A 25,077-nucleotide genomic window follows, 5' to 3' on the forward strand; every position below is an offset into this window, starting at 1 on the left:
AGGATGACAGGTTTTAGACATACTTAATTCAGGTTCATCTGAATTTCTGTAAGAAGTTAAGAGGAATAACAGTATTTAAGTATATTTTTACCTGTGCAGAGCTTATGTAACTTTCATTTTAGTTGGGTTTACTAGATCCAATAACTGAGGATGAACACAGAAAGCAGCAAAGTTCACATTACCTTTTATATACTCTTCTAGCTCAGTGTACATTAACATACTCTATAGAGAGTTGTACAAAGGACATCAGGAATTGAAAAAAACAAGACAAAAAAACAAACCAAAGCAACCTGTAAGACACCAGACCAAGGAGAGAATGTGTAGTATTTTCTCTTTTATTATTAGTTTTTCTTTGAAGATTACCTAACATCCTTGTGGTAATAACCCAAGGTAATATGTAAACAAATTTCAATGCTGCTCAAATGAATTAAAATATTCTGTTCAGCTCCTACAGTAAGTCAGAACAGTGGCACCAATTCCTTTCAACATTAAATCACATTCATCTTACTGTACATGACTTTTGTGCAGTAAAGGCTTTACTCATGACCTTGGCTACATCAGTAGAGAGGGATATATCAGCTATTTATGTATTTAAAAAAATTAAACTGACAGAACATACTCTGTCATTTCAAATACCAGCAGCATCTTTCTACATATTTAGGATACGTTTGGCCTAAGCCTTTAACACCTTTTAGAACAGCCATGCAATAAAACAAACTTGGAGATGTTTCTTAAGAAAGAACACAGAGCAGTTTAAACATTTTTCTGAATAATAAAGCCAAGATAAAGCAAATCCAGGCCCTTTTAAATGGCTGCAACTTCTCATACACTTAAAGCTCTATAAAACTAGAGCCTATTCGTATATATATTTATACTTTTTATATATATTTTAAATAAGTCTCTTGTCTGCTTTCAAAATTTATGAGGGGTTTTTCTGGTCTTTTGGAAGGGCAATAAATAAAAGTAGAAAAGGCTGAACTGTTTTGCATATCTTTGTGGAAGAACAGAGAACACTTACACTTTCAGAGTTCCAGAAAGATCACTGTACAGAACAAAAAGCTTATATACAATTAAGTGTGCAATCTTAGTTGGCTGGGCCTTTTGTTATGCAAGATTTCCTTTTTGACTAGAAGCCACTTCTACTCTTGACCAAATCCCTCTGTTTCTTCAATGGCAAAGAGCAGCTTCTCCTTTAGTTGTTCATAGCTTTTATATGGTGGCAAATCCAAACGATTAAAACTGAGCAGAAAAAAACCCAAAATGTTAAGTTTAGCTGAATGCCAGGTAGAACACTACAGAGCTTGACTGCTACAGTAGAAGTTAAAAATATTCTCATCTAACATTAGAAATGAAGAGACAGCAATCAGTGCAATCTCACTCCCCTCTCTGTGAGCAGTAAAACCAGAGAACTTTAAGAAACAAACTACTCTTATCACATCATATAAAACCCGGAGCCTTTGAAGATTACAGAGAGCCCCAGATACAGAGAATTATAACACTCCCAAAAGGAAATGTTCACCATTATAGAGGGATCCATCTCCAAATTCCAGCAACAACATGAAAAAGCTGAATTCTTCTTTCTGTACATGCCTAGATACAGCTTGGCACCTTTTTCCCCTCTAAACTTTGCCCTAAAAGGCCTCTGCCAAAATTCTGTTTCATTCCATGTCTTTCTCAAAGTTACCTCAGGCAAAGATGTTTAACTCCCACAAACACCACTTGAAAAAACAGCACTGGTGGAGGAAATGGTGAAAATGGAGGATTCCCTAAAGTAGCTTTTTTAACTACTAGGAAATTAGATAATTCCTAATTAAAATTATTAATTCTATTAATTAATCACCAATGTTATTAATATTAATAATTCTATTATCATTAGTGTGATTAATATTGTTACAATGTTGCCATAGGAAGGTGTGTCTACTGCACACAGTATATAGGGGAAACTGATCTGGGTGCCTGTTGCACCAGTTTGGCACAGGAATGACAAGCCAATAATAGCCTGCAGCCTGGCAGGAAAAACAACCTGCTGTCTTGACTAAGCATCCCTGTTCTGAACATCTGCTGTCATTTCTCTCATGCATTTTTCTATCACATTTATCTTTTACAATTTTACTGTACAATAAGTGTATCTAATAGCTGTAGCTGTAATATCTACAGCTAATAATATGTAATATATCTAACACCAACTTGACTTTTGCCAGTTATTTAATACTCTCTAAAATAATTACAGAAATACCTCTCAGTTCTATGCAAGAAAAATTGTATTATATTTTTGATAAATCTAATACTAACAAACTATGTACAGTGCAGCAGCAAGACTTAAGAATAGGGGAACTAGAAGCGTTTTCAATACCGGAATGTCAGAGCAATCAAAGAAAAGAAGCTGAAGATGGACATAAGAGAACTGATTCAAATACATTTCATTTGATTTGGTCAATGCAAGACCAGAGGTGAGAAGCCACTTAAGGTACAGAAAGTTTGTAGGTATCAACTCACCAAGTGTGACTCCTTGGTAACCAGGTTTCCTTACCAACTTTTTCAATGCAGAATTTCTGAGGACCATTACTTCCTAGAAAAGATTTTCAAAAGTGTGATCACAGAATGGTTTGGCTTGGAAAGGACCTTAAGATCATCTAGTTCCACCCCCCTGCCATGGCCAGGGATGCCTCACAGTCATACATTTGTGACATTAAGACACAACTCAGACACAGAGAGCTTATTATGTCCTACTCTATGTTACATGATAATGAACATTCTTCTCACAGAAATGATCTAACTTCTTAATAATTTATAAAAGTATTCATGGGATTTCCAATATAAAAAGCCTTTCTAGATCCAAGCTGATGTACATGAAGTTCCTGCTGTCTGCAAACTTGCAGCATGGTTCATTTGCAAATGGAACAGGTACAGTATAAAAGTTGAGGTCACCTTTTACTTACCCATAAGTTCAGCAAATCCACCCAAAGGTAATCGGCAAGTGCCAGTGACAAACTGCAGAAGTCTCATGCGAACCTCGTTGTCTGTTTCTTTTACAAACTAGGTACAGAAATTCAAATTACTTACTAAAAATCTTTAACATAGCTGGAGAAAACCAAAAATACCACGAAACTGCTTAAAAAGTGTAGTTCCATTTTAAAAGGCACCACCTTGAGAGCATTTATCTTTCCTTCTTTCAGCAAAATTGTGTGGAGGGACATTGATTTCAGATTATATGCACTATCTACTGTTAAAGTGTGAAGACTGGGAACAGCAAACAAGAACAATCTTTATCTACTGTATTCCACACTATAATATAAATCATGCCAATGATTATATGAAGGCTACTGCCATTTTGATTAAACACAGCAACAGATTAACCACAGGCTCTGGGTATTTCAGAAGTGAAGTATTCCCTACGTACGGCAGTCTCAATGAGAGACAACACCATCCGAAACAGCTGCACCACTATGGAAAGAAATTCACTGGGAAGTGAAAAGGAAAGCGAAGGGAGGTGGTGCACATTTCAGTAAGAGAGGAGGCATTGATACATCCAGGATTTTAGCTCAGAAAAACCTGGGTAACAGGTTTTGTTCTATGAATGTTAAAACCATATCCAAGTTACTAATTAAGATTCTTTCAGTGCAAAGCTTCTTAAAAACCAGATCATCAGATCTTACATTATTCTAACAATATAAATAAGCTAGAAAATAACTGATTTACACCATTTTCTCATTGGAACTTTGTCTAAAACGATGACTTGCCTCCCTAAAACGATGACTTATGACAAGACAGGAAGTGCGTAGCTGTGATTTCTCTTTAGGGAAATTCATAGAAACTGGAAGCCTGTATAGAATTTTTTGATTTTTTTCCTGAAAATAATTCTTATCCAACTTCACTGAATTGTGAGTTATAATCAGTCAGTGCTAGACTGGGACAGCTAATATGATAATAATCATAAATAGTATATGGCATTTCAAATGTACAGGTGTACTACACAGAAGAATGCTTAAAAGGTAGATCACTGCTAAGAATACAAAAAACTTCCATCACTGTATAATCAATATAAAGGACAAGATTTAGAAAAATTATTCAGGACCAGCCATCCAAGTGTAATGCAGGTATCCATCTGCCATTTCCCACCCTAAAGATCAACATACCTGCCAGAACCATATGATCTGCTTGCTATTCCTCGTATAATGACGATAAACAGTGTTCCTCTGCCAGTCTGCTAAATCTACTTCTTGCATACCACAGAGCATAACCTAGAAAAGAGAATGGTTACTTGACAACACACATCTACATGCAGTAGTTAATTTTGTATCTTGTATAAGAGACTAACAAAAATGGAAGTCCTTGCTCCCAGAAAAAGGGCTGAAAATTTTTAACTATACTCCACTGTTAAGATTTTTCTTTATCCTAAGTTTACAGAACTTCCCCAAAACTGTTCATGTATTTAAGTGGTCTGAAAACCTGCATACCAGGACCTTTTTCTGGCTAATAATTCAACAATAAAAGGTAGTACCTTTCCCATAAAAAGAAATTTTATATTAAAGAGGATATTACCTTTCCCATTAAAACCTTGCCTCATATTTCAAGCTAATGATTGCTGCTACTGCTACTACTAGTACAAACTGCAAAGTATACATTTGCAAAAAATTCATTATGAGAGGCAATGAAAGCTGAAAGTGCTAAAGGCAAAGCCTCCTAGGAAACTGAGCAACAAAGACAGATCAACGTCCTTTCTCAGGAAAAAATCCCATTCAACTTAAGAAGGTTTCACAACACTGCTCATTCTATACAGAGAACCTTGGCAGGTCTCACAGAAGCCCTACAGACCCTTTTATCCCTGCTACAAATCACAACGCCAACAGTGAACATAGGCCAGGCAGATTGTTAAGTAAACACGGTGCCTGCAAGCAATTCCTGTTATCAGCCCTTGAGTCACATATCAAGGATCTGCAAAATTCAGTTTCAAACCTTGTAGTTTCCTCCAACTTTCTGTCCTGGAGTGTAGTAACTCTAGAACCTACCCTAGACTATGTATGTAAAACTAAGTGATCACTGTACACCAAAATCAACTTCCGTGACATCTGTTACAAGATAATTCTCCCCATCTACCACACAGGGAGTAGTCTTCTATGACTAACAGATCCACCTGTGCCCTCACAGGCTGATCTTTTGACATTTTGAGGGTGGTGAGGCACCGGAACAGGCTGCCCAGAGAAGTGGTAAATGCTCCATCCCTGTCAGTGTTCCAGGCCAGGCTGGAGAGAGCCCTGGGTGACATGATCTGGTGTGAGGCATCCTTGCCCACAGCAAGGGGTTTGGAACTAGGTGATCTTAAGGTCCTTTCCAATTCTGTGATTCTGTGATCTTTCCAGAGAAATTTACAAAACACATTTTAATACTGAAGACGGAATCTAAAATTGCCAAATGCTGAACACCAAACACCAATTCAATGCATTACTGGCTTTTCACCATGATTTACCCCCACTGCTCCTACTAAATTCTCCATGTTTCAGAAGCTATCAAATGCAGCATGCCACAGATGAGAGATTCAATCTGATCTATTCACTTAAACACTCCATATGTATTATCTTTGAAGAAATTAAAAATGTTGAACAGAAAACCTCACCTCCAGCTCCTTTTCATCAAAATAGTGCAGCCACTGTAGAGGCACAACTTCATTGAAACCATCAAGAAAAGCTTTGGTTTGTTCTCTAACTCCCCGAGAAAATCGCCACTCAGCCATTAGCCTGGGATGGAAAAGAACAAACATAAATTAAATATTAAATTAGCACTCATCATGAAGAAGCTCAAACATGTATGATTGCATGTCTGTTCCCCTAAGGTAAAGCTCCCTCCAATTCTAGTTTCTTATACTGTACGATTCCATAGAAGGTAAGGGACCAACAACACCATCACAAATCTCCAAACTCAGAAAACAGTAAAAGAGATACTTAGACTACCACTCCAATAAACATATATATATATAATAGGAGTATTATTAACCTTCCATTGACAAAAATTCAGCAGCCTTTTCATGTAAATAATGCTTCTTGGGCTTTACAGTTTTGTTATGGCAAAATTTGCTTTACCTTAAAAAGTGCATAAACATAGTGTTTCAGCGCTAGAAAAGAAACATTTCCACTGAAACATTCTGTCCTTGAGCAAAAGGCACCACATACACCAAGAATAGTAAGAAATACTGTTGCTGATAACACCCGTAACTACAGCTACCCCATACTGCCAGCATGAGACTACTTTCAGCTTCAACAAAGAATAGTCATTTTCTGTTATGAGCTTCTGATTTATGCTAAAATTTTGAGGAAGAGGTAACATTTTTTAAGTTTTAACTTAAATAGTCAAGCCACTTCTGAATAAAAAAAAAGACAAGAAATATATATACATACTAGAGAAACTATTTCACTGAGACACCAAAGATGTTAATTTATGAGGAAATTACATGTAGCACTGGACATACACTGTATCACAGAAAAGAATCTGTGTAAATCTCCTTTTGAGACCACTCTGAATAGATGGATCAGAAACAGAGGTTCAGGAAACGAAAGGCAGTGATAACATTAGGAGAGAGCAGCATAACAGAACAAAAAAAAAGTAGTTTAAATCACACCACACTGTAAACCTTCTGGATTTCAGTTTCCAGTGACAGCAAAGTTCTGAAAAATTTAGAAATCCTCGGTCAAATACATGGCTTCCCTCCAGCTGGATTCGTTACCTAAATCACTGAAAATAGCTTCGCTCACTTTTCAGTTTCACCTGTTCTCTCACTGTCCATGTAATAACAAGACAGGTCATCTTCTCTTCCTATGGTCTCCTTTTTTGAGAGGGATGGGGGCAGGAGGACAAACGGGGTAGGGGTGGGACAATGGGGGAGAGGGAAGAGGGGAATGGGGGAGATTAAAATGTTCCAGGAGATTATGTGCACCAAGATACCATTTCAATAGCAGTCCCAAGAATTACACACTACTAGGAAAAGAAAAAAAATCATATACTGTGTCAAGAAGGACTAGAGCAACAGAAGAAATATGGAATAATTTTTTTCAGCATCTACACCTTCCTACCCAATATATTCTTCTTTGTTTTCCTCTGTTACCAAGATATTTGAACCTCCTGATTTCAGCTCATGTGAGGTTACTTTTCCTAAGAGCTCCATATCCACACAAAAGTACATTTCCAAGTTACACTCTTCAATGTTGTTATCCCTGAATGAAAAGAGAAAAAAAAAGGTGGTCTATATAAATAGTTCTATATAAACAAAATGGGTTCTATATAAACAAACAAACAAAAAAATGAATAAAACATCACACACACACAAGATAATCTACAAACCTTATCCAAATTAGGGAGTTGTAAAATTCGGTATCAATAGATTCTAGGTCCTTAATAGTAAGTTTTTTGCTCAGCATTCTTTTGTAGAAAGGCAGAGAAAAACCAGTGTCAATAAATTTCCCATGAAACAATGCCTGTTGAACAGAAAGAAGTCTGTTTAGCTCCTACTGAACTGCTGAATTATTGAAGCTTTTCTGGACTTGAATTCTTTTTTTCCTTTCTCCTTCAAATAATAAGAAGCACCAAGCAGCAGTAGCAGCTTGGTTTTAAAAAGAACAAAACATTGCATTAAGAGGGAAGGAAAAAAGAATGATTAATTTACAACATTATCCAAGCATATGTCATCATCAGAATTTAGAAATTATCTGATTAAAAATAAACTTGTCATAAAAGAATGAAGTCTACGAAAAGAGGAAATTACCAAGTTTCCTCTTTATTATGTGGATAGGTATATATGCCAAGCGTTGTTTGATCCTACTTGATCATATTTGATCCTACTTGAGTAGCACATACATCCTGCAAAAGCATCCTTTACACAGTGTTACTGCAGCTTGTATAAAATACTTTAAAAATATAATCACAGACTGCTTCAGAAAGAGCTTTGGGAATCACATTTTTTATAGGTAACAGAACTGAAAATGAAATTCTACCTTCTACTGCAAAAATTAAACTGAAAAAAAAAACAAATAAACAAAAACATGTGCTCACACTTGACTTGCCATACATGCACAAAAGGTGTCAGCTAATTTCTAGTACTGAAGCATAGCACACACACACACATACACACTGTGAACCTCTATCCTGACTCAGTGCATTTGAGTGATAACAGAGCATGGCTTTTGAAAATATGAAATATTTTTTATGAATATGAAAATATTTTTTCCTCATCAATATCAAGTACACTTTCTTTATGAAAATACTTCTTTAAAAAAAAAATCACCCTAAACATTGGTCTGGTATGCCATTCATTGATTGCCTTTCCTTACAGTGCAAGTTTTATCAGCAGAAGAGCCAATGTAATGGCCCATTTCCTCTAGAAAAAGGCAAGGCTACATCTTTTCTCCCCACCTTCTAATTTCCCCCTTAGGGCTCACTCTAGCATGCACTATCTTCTGCTATAGGAAAGCTTAAACAGAGGCAATTATTTATTTTTAAACTGGTCTATACTTCTCATGGGAGAGCAAGCTAATCGAAATGGAAAAATTAAATACCAAGTGCAGCATCTACACATGGGATTTCCTGCTTTTTTGCAAAAGTCAGCTCTTAAATTATCTAATTTAATGTCTATGTCATCTTACAGCAAAACATAAAAGCTATCTCAGCCAACCTCATGTGACAGGTTTTTACTACAGTAATGTGCATTTTTACATTTAACCCCATTTTGGTCAAAAGCATCTGTGATTATTTCAGCACTTAAAGCCAAAATAAGTCACAACTATTTTAGAACTGTGACAGCAACAGAAATTACAAATGTACTTAAAAAGCCTACCTAAACTCCCTGAAATGATGTCCATTTACATTATTACCTGAGCTATTTTAAGCCACTAAAGGGTATCCCCAGGAAGTACTGTAGGGAATACCATCCATTACAAACCATCAATATACTCAAACCTTTCAACTGACCACATCTGGCACCTTTACACAGGCCTCTCCCTCACTCTCCTCCCCTTCGAGAATTTAAAATATAAACGTACTTCAGGATAGAAACTTTGTCTTTTAATTACATTAAACACTTTAATTAAAGTATATTAATTAACTTACAGGCCTTCTATGATCCCTATTTTTATGAATTACGTTTCCTGAAATTAACATTTCATAGAATCATAGAATAGTTAGAGTTGGAAAGGACCTTAAGATCATCAAGTTCCAACCCCTCTGCCATGGGCAGGAACACCTCACACTAAACCATTTCAACTACAAATTTTACCTTATGTACAAGATAAAAAAAAAAAAAAAAAAATCCACTGGCTAAAAGAAAGAGAATTTGGCTTATCACATCTTCCTGCTTAATGGCATTATAGCTTGCTGAGGGTTCCAAAAGGAAGAAAAAACGTTGGCAGCTCATTGCGTCTGTTAACTCAATGAAACAAACCTTCATGACAGCACAGAAATACAGGAATGTCAGGGAGCTTGCCCATAAAATCCTCGAAATCAGAGATGTTCACATCAAAACTAAATAAATTTGTTTATCAAGAAGAATCTGTAAGAAAAGTAAAACCAAGAAAATCCCCAAAACTAATTTACTGTACGTCTGAAAGTATTTTCCCCTCTTCTGTTATAGTTTACTGGTATTTATTCTGATTTCATATGCAAAGCCTGAAGAACAGAAAACAACAGTCACTTCCATTTGAAAATGTACTTTTGTTTACTTTTTGTTTTCCCTATTCACCATTTTCCGGGATGTTTGGAGGGCTACGTGTAGACATCATGATGATTATGTGGAAAGATGACTGTATCACTACATGGAAGGAAAGAAATATGACATAGTAGGAGTCCACTATAGGAAACATACTGGGTGGTACGAGTATGCTTTTAATTTGAGAGACACCTGATGGCAGAGAATCGGCTCCCTGCCAGCTTCTGCTCTCCTTAGTATCTGACCTTTGTATCCAAGTACAAAAAATTTCTAACTCATTTTTTTCAAATATAATAAGGTATACCAAGTCTAACAAAGGAGCCTTTTTTGGAAAATACCAGTCACATTTTTCAGAGCATCAGAATTCAGACACTCAACCAAACAGCAGTTTGCATGTAGTACACACATCCAATTGATAAAAATAAAATATACTGAATGCCATACTAACTGTCATCACTATCCCAGGAAACTTGACTGTGTAAGAGACTTAACTCTCCAGGAGTATTTTGGCTCAATAGTCTTATGTGCCTTTCATTTCTAATAGATTAATATAACCTTTAATAACCGTAAAAACAAATATTGTTCAGGAATTAACGTATAGCTACAGCAAATAATAAAACCTTAAAAATCTAACCTACCATGGCAATAAAGCGCCCAATGAAACAGAAATATGAAAGATGGTCAGGATTGATTGTTGATGCTGGATTTATCTGCAGGCAATAGTTGCTCTTGCCAGCATATTCAAATAGGCAGTACATAGGGTTCAGTACTTCATGGGAAAGCAAGAAAAACCATTCTCTAAGGAAAAAAAACATGTATACACATAAAAACCATCAAATACAGATGCTTATCACCATTCCCCTTAGGTAACTAGAAAAATGGTCAAAATATATGCAAACTTAGAAAAATAACGTAACCAATGCTGTATTAGAATCATAGAATAATATATGGCATTATATACTTAAATATAAAAAAATCATTATTCAAATCAATAATGTTAGAAAGTCATGGTTGTCATAGTTTAGAAACTATTAAGCTTGTCACCTTGAACACACCCTCATAGCACAAGTTTTAGCTGTATATTAGTAACATTTTTGCCTACAAAGTCCTTGCCTCAAATACATGGTATTTACCCTCATCATGTCTGCTTTACTGCATAGGTCTCCAATATCTATTCAAAAAAACCTACAATTATTCCATGAGCAGTGCTTAAAAGAAAACAAAACCAAAAAAACCCAAAACCACAGCACACCTTACTTGCTTTCCCAGTATGACAGTGGAACACACACAGAGTTACTGTGGTTTAACAAACTACTATGTATCAGTTAAGCAAACACAACATGACAATAGGAAAACGTATTTTTGTTGAGGTTTAACTAGGACATGTTGTTCACCACTTTCATAGTTTCCAACTCAGCTGACCTGAAATAATAATAGAATCTGGTATTTCATCATTAGCATAGCTGATTTTTAGAGTATTTCTTGCTTTACAGCATTTACATATAATCACAGACCTCAGAAGCAATCATATATTCTCAGGGTTTATTGTATCAGGCCCTTTGTAAAGGCTTGGAAATGAACAATCAGGGTTAGGGGAAAGACACAAAAAAAAACCCTAAAAGTCCATCCTGTGGGGACTGAATTACATCCTGACTGCCTTTCAGCTGTCACATTTAAGAGGCATCCTTTCTATCTCTGTATTTACCTGAGAACAAGTCGAGGATGATGACTGCAACAACATGCTTCCAATCCAAAGGTCAAATTGAAAGAGTAAACAGAGAAAAGCAGCCAGGATATGATAACTCTAACAGGGTTCTGTGTATCTTTTAATAAGCACAAGAATGCTGTACAATATTCTATGCAAGTTTTATACTGACACAACAATACTAAGCCTGCATAGATACATCATATTTAACAGGCATTTAAATAAGATCAAAGCCAGATAAAGGATGAATCAAAGAAATCACTCATCAACAAGAAGTCTGCAGAAGCAAATTTCACATCAACAGAACTAGCCACAGAACCTAGTGTCAGACTGGGTCTGCTAAACACAAGGTAAAAATCTGGAGGGAACACCAAGTTTAGCCTGCTGAGAAACAGGCGATAAACCAGGTGCAGCAGCTTTCTATATTTGAATTAATACAGTATTACATTAGCAAATCAGCACATGAACATTTACACAGTGTCACTTAAGAATTCTCAGCTCAGATTACAATTGCTGGTTCTCAGTTTCACATACAAAATCTTGGGCAAGACTTACTCCTAAAACTATGAAATTATACTACCTGTACATTTGTTATTTATTCTGCTACCTTCTATGACTAACAGATGTTATATTATTCTAACATCACTTCTTTGGAATATTTTGTTTCTCTGGAACAGACATCTTGAACTCTCCTGGTCCCCATCCTGTGCCTAGGGCCATGTTAGGGACACCAATCAAACAAAACCGATGCAAAACAAAAATTTGATTCCTCCCTGCTGTCACTGCCCAAAAGCCTATCAGATACTGTAATTCAGAAGTATAACCATCCATAAATGCAAAGAAGCTGAACCTTCAGAGGCAAGCTTCCTTATTTGCAAATACTACACATTTTCGCTGAACTTCATTTAGTAAGCTACATAAACCAGGTCAAAATTGAACACCTTTACATAAAAAAAAAAACAACAACAACAAAAAAAAAAATAAACCCTCAAAAAACTTTATCACCTATGACTACTTCTAATTCCCTGGATCTGCAGTAGTATTGACATTTTCATCCTAATAGTAACATTTCAGTCAAGTAGCTGGCAATAGTAGTCAGTGGTTATCTTCTATATGGTCAAAAGGTGAAACACACTTTAGCTATCATTTTCCTGTTACCAGATTTTCCCTTCAAATTTCACTTCAGATTCTAGAAAATCCTGTAGTCTAGCTGTTTTGCACTCCTGCACAGCCTACATAGTCTATTCATCTGCTGTTACTTCATGGCTGCACTACTCTCCTCTTGTTCATGTCCTTTCTGTTCTTATCAGTCCCAAGCTGGTGCTGACTCCTTTTTTCCAAATAAGCAAAACACTTTTTATTTTTCCACAGTCCCCACATCCAGGAAAGTGGAACTTTCTGATAGAAAGTTTCTGATATAACTCAGTCTACAGCAATTAACTGGCATAAAAACCTCCAATTTAAACATCAATCTTTGCCAAAGAACTGAACAACCGAGACCACAGTTTTACTAATGTAATGTTATAACCCATAACAACATCCAGTGCTGTCAGTTTCACCTCCTTAACACCTTAAGGGAAGCTAAAAAGGTAACCATAGTCAGACTGCAAAAGCAAGCAGTTTCTTTGCCAACAGAATTATATTAGAAATCAAGGTTAGAGTGCTATTAAAGCGTATACCTATATTTTAAATAAATTTTCTTTTACCTTGCCAAGCCACCATAATCCAATCCTTCTTCTCCTCTGAATATAACATACAATCTTCTCCTCAAATCATAGGGTTTTAATGCCATAATCTATAAAAAGAAACCAAAATTGTAACAATTTATAAATCATGTATTGTCAATACAATCACTCTTCTTATTTAGATTTTAATTGATACAGAAACGCAATATATGTCAAATGTTTACACAGATTTGACAAGCAACTAGACCATCTCATGGAACATGCAATTAATGAACAGATATACTAACTTGGACTTAAAATCCTTGAGCAGCAGTCTGCTAGCAAGTGGGAGAGCATATCTGGAAAGTACCATTGTATGACTGCCCTGTTCTTATATCTGCCTAAGGCAATTTAGGGAATCTAGCAATGTTAAACATATCTATTACAGATTTTGGTTTTAGGTAAATCATTTAAAAAGTAATTTAATCCAAAATAAGTGTAACATACTTTAATTAATAATATAATTGTTACTTATAGAGAATCCCTCCCAAGAGTTTTTGATGTGGTGACAGCAGCAAGAATTCTCCTTGTTACAGAGAAAGAAGGAAAGAACATACATTGGCTACACACTGTAACAGCTCAAGAACCATAAGCTTCAATTACACAGATTTAACCTCTGAAGGACAAAGCAGGACACCAGTTTTAATTGGAGAAAACAGTATTTTGTAACGTATATAATCACAAGAATCGGAAAAGCAAATCTGATGTGGTTAAGTTAAAAGGGTATGCAATGTGGTTAAGCTACGAAACTCTTTTACCACAGGATGCTGCAGATGCAAAACGTTCACAAAAAGAGCACAGACCAGCTCAAAGAAGCCCCTGGAGGATTATTAAAATACCCAGAAACCACATCAAGCTAAAGAAGCACTTCAAATGTAAACAGCTGGGAGCTGAAGGATCATTTGGTAAAAGTGTTATATACAATACTTCTGTTCCCAGTTTTCCGTAAGAATCCTCCTTTGGCTAACACCAGAGGAAGATTTACTGTGCCTGAAGGACCATTAGTCTGAACTGGCTATGGCCATCTTTGTTCTTATGCTTTGTCTTGATAAACAAACATAACAATCTTTGCAGGCTTACTTGCTGGAAGGAATCCTCAAACAAAGTCTGTCTGGATACATTGATTTTCACATGACTTGGCAGTGCATTAGACTGTAATCATAAGGCAATAACGTTAAAAGGCAGCACATATAAATATAAAATCAGATAGTTTCAAAAAGGAAAGTACCTGACACAAGTAACGGAAATGAGCAAGTTTCCACCTAAAGCTACGCTCATAAGCGATCTGTGGCCCTTTATTTCTGTAAGGAAATAGATTTGAGATACATTAACCACACAGACACCAAGCAATACTTTCGATGCTAAGCAGCAGCATGTAGATCTCAAAAATACACAAAAACTGTTAAGAACAAGGTAAGATCAGAAACAAAAACAGAGTCCGTGGTTTGGCCAGACAGTCTATCCTTCTGACACTCTCCTAGTCAATTTACCAAATTAGAGAGAAAAGTAGAGATCTAGAGGATTTCAAACCCCTGCCTGTTTTGTAAAAATTACAGGCCAGCTAAAGGAGAGGTATTTAATTTATTGTCCTCACTCAAAGATTGTTAGATTAGGCTTCATAAATTCAGCTGCTTGTGGAAGTATGAACGAGTTTCTAATCCAACACTCCATAGGCTCTTTGAATGAACGGTCATCAACATGTCATCAGAAATAAACACTACCCTACATAAAAGACATTAAGACAGTGTCCTAGGTTAGGCTTAAACCATGACAGACAGCCACAACAGACTGGGTCAATTCTTCTCACTAAACTATTTTTAAGAAGATTTGCATGTAAAGTTTTTTAAAAGTATTTAGAACTACTCTGTTTAGACATGAACGTTGCTAGAGGGTGCATAACTATAACCAATACTCATTATAATCATTTACTGTTTCTTTAAAAAATGAAATATTAGTCACATTAGTTCAATATTCCAGTTTACCACACTTTCCCTCTGATTTACAAAACTATCACAATCTTGGTATTTGAAAAGTATATGAAAACTAGTGAGCCTTAGAAAAGCACAGCAAAGTGTGTGATAGATTAAAATTAAATCTTAAAAATAGATTAAATTTATAGGACAATAATTTGTTCATAATTTAGTGCTCAATCCCAGCTAAAGGTATACATTGTTTTTTAGTATGAGAAGATTTCATTATTAAACTACAGGAAGTTAAAACATTAAAAAATATATTTGATTTCTCACTTACACAGATGATTTCCCAGTACGAGGATCATTGAAGGTGGTGGTTCTTGTATTATGGTCAACAAAGTATCTGACGCCTTCTCTTGTATATCTGATTTCCCAGCCCTCTGGAAGGGGGTCTTCATTTTGTAAACTGCAGAAGAAATTGCAGACAGTATTTTTTCCGCCATATCATCATATCTGAGAATTAAGCAAGACCTTTTTATTTAACAGTCAATATACACACCTACCCTTGAGTTCGAGGGTCTTCCCACTGTGTTGTCTTTGTGTTATGATTTACAAAATACACCCTATCATTTGAATCCACTCTCCTTTCTAGGGAAAAGAAGACAAAAACAAACAAACAAACAAACACTACAGAACAACTGCATTATAAATTTCTGTAACTGTCACTTCCTGAAATCAACAGCTAATTAACTTACCCCAACCTGGTGGTAAAGGCCCAAGTGGGTCATTTTCTGCTGACAACATCGAAGCCTATTTAAAAACAAGAGGACACTCAGGTCAATTATTATTTGTATTTTTTCCTTAATGTGTTTTAAGATTACCACTAGTTCTGAAGTTTTCATACTGAAAAACATCATGCCATTTTTAGTCTGGTTTTGAGAAGAAACACAGATTATATTATAATAAGATACGATTTGTACATTTGTCTCTACTGCTTCCAAGCCTATGTAACCTCTATTTCCCTTCCTACAGCAAACTTGAGACTCAGTGGTCTTAAAAGATGTAGAGTTCACAGAAATTTTGCAGAAGAAACTATAAAGAGATAAACACAATGTTCTTGCTGAAAAACATGGTTTATCATAAGACACGTTTCCAAGCAGAGTAATTACTGCCAACACAGGGTTTTTTGCTTCCTCAATACATGACATCTTCCCTGGATGTTTGGCTATTTTCAGACCTGGCCATTTTTAGCAACTGCAGCTGCAAGCATCAAAATACATGGATGGTTAAAATTATACCAATAGACAATAAGGGTAAAAGGAAAAAAAAAATTAAAAAAAAACAGATGAAATTATTATATAAGACCATGTTAAGCTTGTAATACACTGTAACATTGCATTAGCCCCCAGGTAGCTCCAAGAATGAAATGCATGGGAAAAATAAAAACAGAAGGCAGAAATCCCCAAAACTGCATGATCCATGCTCTGATTTATAATTAAAAGCATCCACCCCCTAAAATTTTTTGCACACTAAAATTCCCTTCTTTTGCTGCTGTTGTTGTGCAGAATGGAATTTTGATACATGGGAATCAAGCTGCATTATCTAAACAGTATCTTAAGGACCACCTTGCTACTAATACTGCTTTATATAGCATTTGCAATCCAAAAAATCTCAAATCCACTTAAGAGTTTATAACAGCAAATTCAAGAAAAAAAAAAAGCTTCAGTATTTTTCCTGTGAAACAGAAACAGAGCAAGGATCAGAAAAAAAATGCAATATTTACACTCAAAATCAAGCTGCCTCTTTGTTCCAGCCACCAGCTAATAGATGTGAACAGACTATTACCATTATCTCAGCAGCAAATGCAGTAAGCTTTTTGTGCTTTTGGGAACTATTCAGTCACAATGACCCTGTAACCAAAGATTTCTCTGTGGTGAATATAAAAAGAATAGCACACAAAAGAAAATGCTGTCTGCCAAAGAACTGAATGGCGGCACGATTCAGAAATTTCTGATCTTCTTAATGAGTCCAAGGATTTATGTGCGCTGCTGACTAATGTAAATTTACAGAACACTCCTAAATACTATGCAGTGCCATGGAATGAACCAGATTCTATAGCAAAAGTAGTACATTAACTGGGGTAAAAATAAAATAAATTAACTAAAGTAGCTATATCCTATCCATTTTTCTCCCTTCACATAATTTAGCTTTGACCAGTCAAGGTAACTGAAACACGAAAAGTATTAATACTTTTTGTGAGTAACACTTTTTGTGAGTAAATGTATTAATACTTTTTTTTCCCCAAGCAATAAATTACAATCTCACTTATAAGCTGCTATATAGGCAGAGTCCTGGAGTCCTGGTATGTCACCAAAGGAAGAAAAGCTAATTCTAGTTTGACCTTAAGAATTCTAGAAGAAATGTATACAGCAGTACTAAAGAAAAAAAAAACAAAACAACCAAAACCAAAACACACACCACAAAAAAACAAACAAAACTCCAACCAAAAAAAACAAGACACAAAACCACACACAAACCCCCCATAATTTCTTCAATATAATTTCAATTTTTTTACCCACAGTATGTTAGTTCTAGGTATGCAACTGACACACTACTTTGAGTTCTAAAGTGATGCAAACAGTCCAGTCATCTTCTCTCTTCCTTAAAGTATCTTCTGCCTCACAAACAAATCTTAATTCAATGATTCTATAGTCCAAGGGGACATTTTAAGAAATTAGTCTGTGGGTTTCTGTAAGAGTTGTTATTATTAAATGAACATAGTTTAATTAAAAAAATTATATTATTCCCTGAGAGAATAAGTCTAGCTCAAAAGAAAAAAAAAAAAAAATAGTCTTTGGGTCAGGAAAAGTGTGAGTTTTCTTAGATGTTTAAGCAACTGATCAAAGTAGTACACGAGTACAAAAAGTTGCTTAGTGGCTGTGATTCCTGAATTTGCATTAAAAGTTACCAATGTGTACAAGTACCTTAGGGGAAGGTGCAAAAAAGATGGAGCCAGGCTCTTCCCTGTGGCACCCAGTGTCAGGACCTGACGCAATAGGCATTCCCTCTGAATATCAGGAAGCACTTTTTCACTATGAGGGTGAATGTGCACTGGCATGGGCTGCCCAGGGAGATTATGCAGTCTCCATCCTTGGAGATATTCAGAAGCTGCTTGGACACTAGGCAACTAGCTGTAGGTGATCTTGCTTGAGCAGGGCAGTTGGACCAGATGACTTCCAGAGGTCCCTTCCAATCTCAAGCATTCTATCTTTCTCAAATTTCATGAGAGAAATTGACTTTGATGAACAGCTCCAGGACTTCAGTGGTGATGCATTTTTCTCCTATTGCTAGTGATGACCTATAAAGTCTAAATAGATGAGAGGCTGAGAACCATTAAATGTAATAATACTGCAGCATCCTTTACTTCAGAGGGGTACTTGAATAAAAGTCCATCAAATTCAAAGCAAAGTTAGGTCTGGAATGCAGAGTCATAGTTCAATGAGGCTGTTTCAAACCTGTACTTCAATGGTTTCTTCTTTAAAGCACTACAGCTTTGCTACATATCACAGTCTCTGGGACTGGATCTTTTTTCTTTTCAGAGACCAAGCGCAATTCCTAACATGGACTGGTTTAGAGTGACAGTGACATGCAGGCACCAAAAACAGTTTTGAAGGCCATTTAATGTTCAAAATGCCCATAACTCAGCTTTTACATTCCCTTTCAGCTAAGGGACTTCTTTAGTTTTACTTCTTACTACTATCATTAAAGGTTTTAAGTATCATGCAGTACACAAGGCTCAAAAATTAGGAAACCAACTTTTGCCTTTAAGGACGATTTTTACAAACATTTTCACAGAACCAGAATCTGAATTACTGATGCCAAACATCTCATAACACACATGGCTGAACAGTTACAAAAACACTTTAGAAAAAGTTAAAGAAGAAAAAGTATACCTATACCTCTACTTATTTCTAATTTAATATGAAAAATTGATGTGAGAAATTTTACCGAATAGAGGTATCGTTGGTTAAATTGCTGCATAGCTCCCTGCAGTTGATTCCGTTGAGACTGCCATTGCTCAAAGTTTCTGACTGATTCCATTGTTGGGCGCTGCCATGTTGTTGTTCTGGTGTTGTGGTCCACATAGTAAACTCTCCCACGATCATCGACTCTTCTTTCCCAGCTTTTAAGAAACCCAAATGTTAACACCCAATTCCGTAACTGATTTTCTCTTTATGCTGAACTCCCAGACATTACTTGAATGAAGTACTGGAGTCACAAGCATGAATTTAATTTCTAAAGTCTCCAACCTTAGTGGTAGGACAACAAATACATTGAGCAAACACAAAATTCAAGCAATAGCATGCTCAGCAATTTGTCACCTCATTTTTAATGTCATAAATTCCTGTGACCACAAGCAATGTTGGCAGGCTTCACAGAAAACACTCTGCAAGAAATCTGAGGTTTGAAACCAGTGCACTGGTGTCACCCAACTAAAGGTGGTCATATGTGCTTAAGTTTTAAAGGAAGAACAAAATAATTTAGTAGCTGTATTTGAAAAAATGATCACAACAAACAACATACACAGTACCAATTTTCCTATAATAATAGCTGTAATTAATACAATTCTAAATTATCTGAAAGCTAGAATTTCTTACTACATGATCCACAACACAGTTTTAATGAGCTGCTTACAAAAGCTGGTATTTTTCCTACACCAAAAAAAAAAACCAAAACAAACAAAACAAAAAAACAACAACAAAAAGTCCCTTTATCATATTTAAATTAAAAAAGTCTACATTACCCAGGAGGTAAGGGCTGTGGTCTTTCCCATGTTGTAGTTCGTGTGTTGTGATCAACATAATAGGTTCTACCATGAGGATCCTTTCTTTGCTCCCACCTTCAAGACAAAAAGACTTTCACGTAAGTCAAGGTGAAAATTACTTCCCACTAAGCCAAAAAGGAACCTTGGAACTGAATGAAAACACTATGATCCAAAACTCATTCTAAACCACCAGAGAAAACTCACACTAGAATACGTTCTGTTACTTCTTATTGAACTGGTATCACCATAAAGTGACCTGATACACAAAATGAGCATACATCAATATTCACAAGCATTTTCAAATTCTATTTAAGGTATCTGAAAACAAAGGCAATTAGATATCTGCTCAAGGCTTGAATACTAAGATAAGCTCTTTCAAAAAGCACTTAGAGATGCATTCTTTGCATCTTGAACTCCATGCCTCTTTGGCACATTTCAAAGCACTGTGCCTATATCCAACAAACAACAAGATCTTTCACAGTGAACCTGAAAGGTATACTATCATATGGTTTCCCTGTGTTTTTATTTCCTGTCCTGGTAATTCATCTATCTGATATCCCTGGGTATTATTTCTTCAGTTTTAGTTGCAAAGCAAACTTTTACTGAAGATGGAGAGAGGGCCAAACATTATAAAACAACTGAAGTTCCATGCTGCTGAGAACTGTAATAATGCCACAGAAGTATTTATAAATGGGAGAGGAAGCCAGGATAAATGTTAGATGAAAAGCTGATGCCCTTGCTTGCATCAGATACATGTTTTTCTTATACACCTAAAGAGGTAGGCAGAACACCTTGGCTGCCACTCATAGGACTCAACATGCATTTTCTCACCATTACAGAGTATCCTATAAAAATCCTACAAAATGTCTTCAGCTGTTCAAGAGGCTAAATGCTAAGATTACAAGAAAATAGGAGAGGAGCAGCAATATGTTACAGAGTTACTAGGGATAAACATAATAGACTGAACTAGATGGGATAAAGGGGCAGGGGGGAAGAACACACACAAAACATAACCCAGAGAAGCCTGATCAGAGTGGAATGATGAAGCAGTGCATGTGGCCATAATGCACACTGGCACTCATGACCCTGTCCTCAGTGGGAAACCATATAATTAATTGAAAAAGACTGTGTGGATGACCACAGGAATTCCCACCTATAAAGAGCCTCCACTGTCAAAGCACCTGAAAATTGAAAACTTTGTAACTCTTCCCCAACAATATCTACACAATATTTCTATCCTTTTAGGTGCTTGTTTTCATGTTTACCCAACTGCAGAAACTGAAGTGTCACTAATAACTTACTGAACCTCCTTCAGAGGGAACAGGTACAAGACAGGCTCTGAAAGATTAGCTACAATGACACAAGGTATATACACTTTCGGTTTAGAAACAATTCATGTGTTCAGAAAATGCTGTAAGAGTTAATATCTAGAATATTACAGAAATGTCAGTATTTCCAATTAGTTACTGAAGACATCTTTTCACCCAAACATGAAAACATCTATTAAAGAGCAAGTACTACATTTTCACCTAATATCTGAGCACATCTTTTTCATTTAAGGTTTAGGACCACAGTAGTAGTTCCTAACAGTCTAGCAGAATTAAAAGTTTCTTGCGATTCCGAGCACATACATACATTTCAAATCTGTAATTTTACCTCTAACATTACTATTACACAGCAAGCACCTACAAGTATTTTATCAAATTTCAGTTCTCTGTATTTTTGTCCCTACTGCAGTCTCATAGTTCAAGAGCCAAAGGAGTAACAAATTATGACCCAAGTAAGCCTAAATACCTCAAATGATAAGTCTTCATGTCCATAATGCCCAAGAGTTTGTCTATCTGGACCACAATACAATCTCAGCAAATTTGTTATCAGTCATTACTGGGACAAGAGCTACTAGCCCATTACAGCAGCAGTACAAACCCCATTTTAGATCAAGTAACCCCATCTCAGCAAACAGATCTGCATTTGGCAATCCCATTGCAGAATCAAATTTCTGTTTCTTCATATGTACATTTAGGCAAAACACAATTCTAGCATTAAATTCAAGCCCACATACCCTGGTGGCAAAGGTTCTGTACTCGCATTACCAGACTGCTGTCTTGCAGGTTCTGCAGATGCACTTGAGGTGGAGGAGGATTCCCTTGGTTTTGCTGCATCTGCTGCTACACTGTTTCGAGCATTAGGTTGAGCACAGTCTGTGGCACCCGCAGGTTCTAGTCCAGCAGACGCAACAGGTGATGCAGAAGCATGGCTTTCAGAACAGCTTGCTGTGTCTGTTGTTGACTGAGGTTCTGCTGTAGTGTTAGTGCAATCTGAAGACATGGGAGCTTCAACTGAATCTACCGGAGCCTCAGAGACAGAATAATTACCAGTTTCTGGTGCAGAGGAGGATGATTCGCCATTAACTGAGAAATGGGAAATAAGAACATCTGTATATTATAATCTTCTGAGATTCATTTTTCAAATGACTAACTTTTGTTGTAAATAGCACGAAGGAATATGTTTAAGTCACACCTATATGCCATAAGCATTATTTTTGTCTATGATGACAAAAAGTCACAATGCACCTGCCTCAGTTAAAGCTGTAATTAAAAGTCAGTCTGCAAGCCACGCTCTATAGACTTCCCTGCTAAGGTAATTCCTTAGTTTCTGCATATCTTGGTCAACATTACATTTTACTCTTTAGATTAGCAAATGTATCCATCTGCTTAGGACCAGAAAACAGTACTGCTTTATTTGCTTTGAAACTTATTTGCTATGAACTTCTACCAACTTTAAAAAAGAATCTTGATCAGTATGACATGAAAGAAAAATGTGAAGAGACAAAAAATATCATGAAATTTAGAAAACCAAGATGCAGTTCTTAGAGATTATTTTTATCTTTTCCTTTTAAAGAGTTGAGCTACAGAACCCTACAATTCAGCAAAACACACCTGTGTGTGACTTGGGTAAAAAAACAAATCCCCCTCCAAAAGTGGGATTAAAATGTAAAAAACAGTATTTGGCTAATGCAATTTACATAGTCTAATGACTGAAGAAAGTCATTTCAGAATCACAAAGTAAATCAATTTCTGTCTTTTAAAGAACAATACAAATGTCATTCAACTCAAGCAATCGTAATCCCATAAAAGGTTTAAAGCAGGCATGGATTTAGCAGGAAAAGGGGCTAAGTAGGCTTTAATACTTCCAAGCTCACTTGGCCAACCATACATCAATACCAATCATTTGCAGAGCTTGACAGAACAGTATGTCAGCAAAAGATCTTGCCTTAGACAAGTGAAATCAGGTACAGCAGTCACTAGGATCCTATTAAATGTCAAGGCCCTATTAATTAAAAGCAGAGCAAGATCATTCACAGTTTTCATTTTCTGCAAGACTAATCAACACCAGACACTGACAATTCTGTTTCAACTCATTTGGACCTCTTCCAGAGCTGGAACTACTTTTCTACAAGACTAAATGTAATATGCAACACAGACTTCAAGTAATCTTAACAGCATACTATCCACCTACAATTCTAAGGACTGAGGCCAATACAGCTGCTCTATACTCATAACTTTGTCAATACAGATTTGCAAAACTGAACCCTAGACTAGTGGCTACAAACCATTGTTCCAGCATTTTAGAGTTCATTTGTAAGAGTGTTATAAAGTAAATAAATAGCTACATTCTACTTATGACTTGCAATATGTATATAATGTCAGCAATTTCTTGCTTCCCTAAATGGTCAGAAAAGCAGGTGAAAGAATTACACGCAATGCACTTAAATCATGGAGTCAGTTTCTTAAAACACTTATCACTGGGCTGTAAGTATTTTCTTGATAATGCAGAATAAGCATGATTGTACAGACAGCAGCAGACTTGTAAAATCTGTAAATGCTTTACTTTTTGAACACAACTATTTCAGACTAACCCGTTACTACTTCCAGCTCACACAGAACAGGTTAACTACATCAAGACATGTCAAGACTTTGCATTATTTCAATCAAATGTAAACCGTATTATTGAAAAAAAAAAAACAAACAAATAACTACAAGTTGATCACATTTCTTTAAACTTCTGTTCTAACTTAGCAGCAACTTTATTTTCATGGGAAAAAAGCCAACTGAAATTTTAGCTTTCATTAAGAAAAAAAAAAAATAACCACAATTCATTCACATGAAAGAGTTAATGGGATTACGTAACAAAGTTAGAAGCAAAGTAACTGACAAATCATCAGCTCTTTAGTAAGCTGATCTCCAAAACAGATCTATAAAACATTACATCAGCTGATTACCTCACCAATGAGATCTAAAACAGCAATTCGGCAACATCACATGAAAATGCAATCCTGCTAAGCCCAGTAGTGTGGGGGATAGGGAGAAGTCTGTCATCAGCAAATGATGGAGACCTGTTTTATGCCTTCCCTTAAAAAAGTCCCCACTAACTGGTACAGTACTTGAAGACTGCTCTATCAGTGCCTCAGTGAAAGCCCAGTGATGATTTCATCAATATTACTATTTGAACAAATCAATTATTTTTGCAGTTACCCTATCCTAATACAGATTTCAAATGGATCTCTCTGCTACTGAAGAAAAAGGGAGCAATGTCTAAATAATAATATGCCCTCTGGCCGTCAACTGGAAAGAAAGGAGAATCGAATTAATATTCTCCAAGTAGAAAAGCTTCAGATAGGGCCTAATTCAATTATTAGCTTGTAAAGTTCATAATTGTTTCTGCTATCTTTCCACCATACCCACATTTCCCACTCTATTACAGAAAGTTCGACAGTCTCTGTTTTACTGTTTATTAACAGCTTACCTATTTCTACTGAAGGTTCTGAAGCATGAAACTTAATACATTTAAGAATGTGTCTAACTCAAGAAAAATTCAAAGAAGTGGACACATAGGATTATAAATTCAAGCCCAGAAACATCCTTTCAGTATTTTTGAAATCTAACAAAAAAATATAGACAAAGTGTGTCAACTTCAGATACATTTCAACCAGATAAAAGAGCTTAATGGAACATTTTCTCATTATTCTCCCATTCTTACCAGTGCTGTTGACAGGCTGAGCTGCAAGTGGTTTTGGTTCTGGTGTATTTTTGGGCCTGGCTGCAGCATTAGTAGGAGATGGTGTGCTGTCTCCATTAACAGCTTCTACAGAGAATGTATTCTGTACTATAGAGTCGGAAGGTACTTGATTGTCTACCCCGTTAGAAATGTCACAAGCAGAT

The 25,077-nt window shown here is 36.1% G+C and overlaps 1 protein-coding gene across 5 annotated transcripts in view; it reads right to left on the reverse strand.

Moving 5' to 3' along the window:
* Positions 1–314: 314 nt before the first annotated feature.
* WWP1 (WW domain containing E3 ubiquitin protein ligase 1) overlaps positions 315–25,077 on the reverse strand; it is a 62,729-nt gene continuing 37,966 nt past the window's right edge. For all 5 annotated transcript variants that reach the window (XM_061448184.1, XM_061448180.1, XM_061448179.1 and 2 more), the window contains 18 exons: positions 24,896–25,077; positions 21,918–22,266; positions 19,835–19,930; positions 19,039–19,213; positions 15,786–15,840; positions 15,594–15,678; positions 15,368–15,496; positions 14,346–14,418; positions 14,198–14,269; positions 13,100–13,188; positions 10,327–10,486; positions 7,333–7,466; positions 7,065–7,205; positions 5,615–5,735; positions 4,137–4,241; positions 2,940–3,036; positions 2,497–2,569; positions 315–1,239 (listed from right to left, as the gene is read on the reverse strand). In XM_061448184.1, the coding sequence (XP_061304168.1) occupies positions 1,140–1,239; positions 2,497–2,569; positions 2,940–3,036; positions 4,137–4,241; positions 5,615–5,735; positions 7,065–7,205; positions 7,333–7,466; positions 10,327–10,486; positions 13,100–13,188; positions 14,198–14,269; positions 14,346–14,418; positions 15,368–15,496; positions 15,594–15,678; positions 15,786–15,840; positions 19,039–19,213; positions 19,835–19,930; positions 21,918–22,266; positions 24,896–25,077 (2,236 nt within the window). In that variant the 3' untranslated portion in view covers positions 315–1,139. The remainder of the gene's footprint in view (positions 1,240–2,496; positions 2,570–2,939; positions 3,037–4,136; positions 4,242–5,614; positions 5,736–7,064; positions 7,206–7,332; positions 7,467–10,326; positions 10,487–13,099; positions 13,189–14,197; positions 14,270–14,345; positions 14,419–15,367; positions 15,497–15,593; positions 15,679–15,785; positions 15,841–19,038; positions 19,214–19,834; positions 19,931–21,917; positions 22,267–24,895) is intronic.

The sequence above is a fragment of the Pezoporus flaviventris genome, unplaced genomic scaffold, assembly GCF_033815535.1.
Source record: "Pezoporus flaviventris isolate CSIRO_AGI_PZ_B2104156 unplaced genomic scaffold, CSIRO_AGI_Pfla_v1 ptg000007l, whole genome shotgun sequence".
In the NCBI taxonomy this organism is placed as follows: Eukaryota; Metazoa; Chordata; class Aves; order Psittaciformes; family Psittacidae; genus Pezoporus; species Pezoporus flaviventris.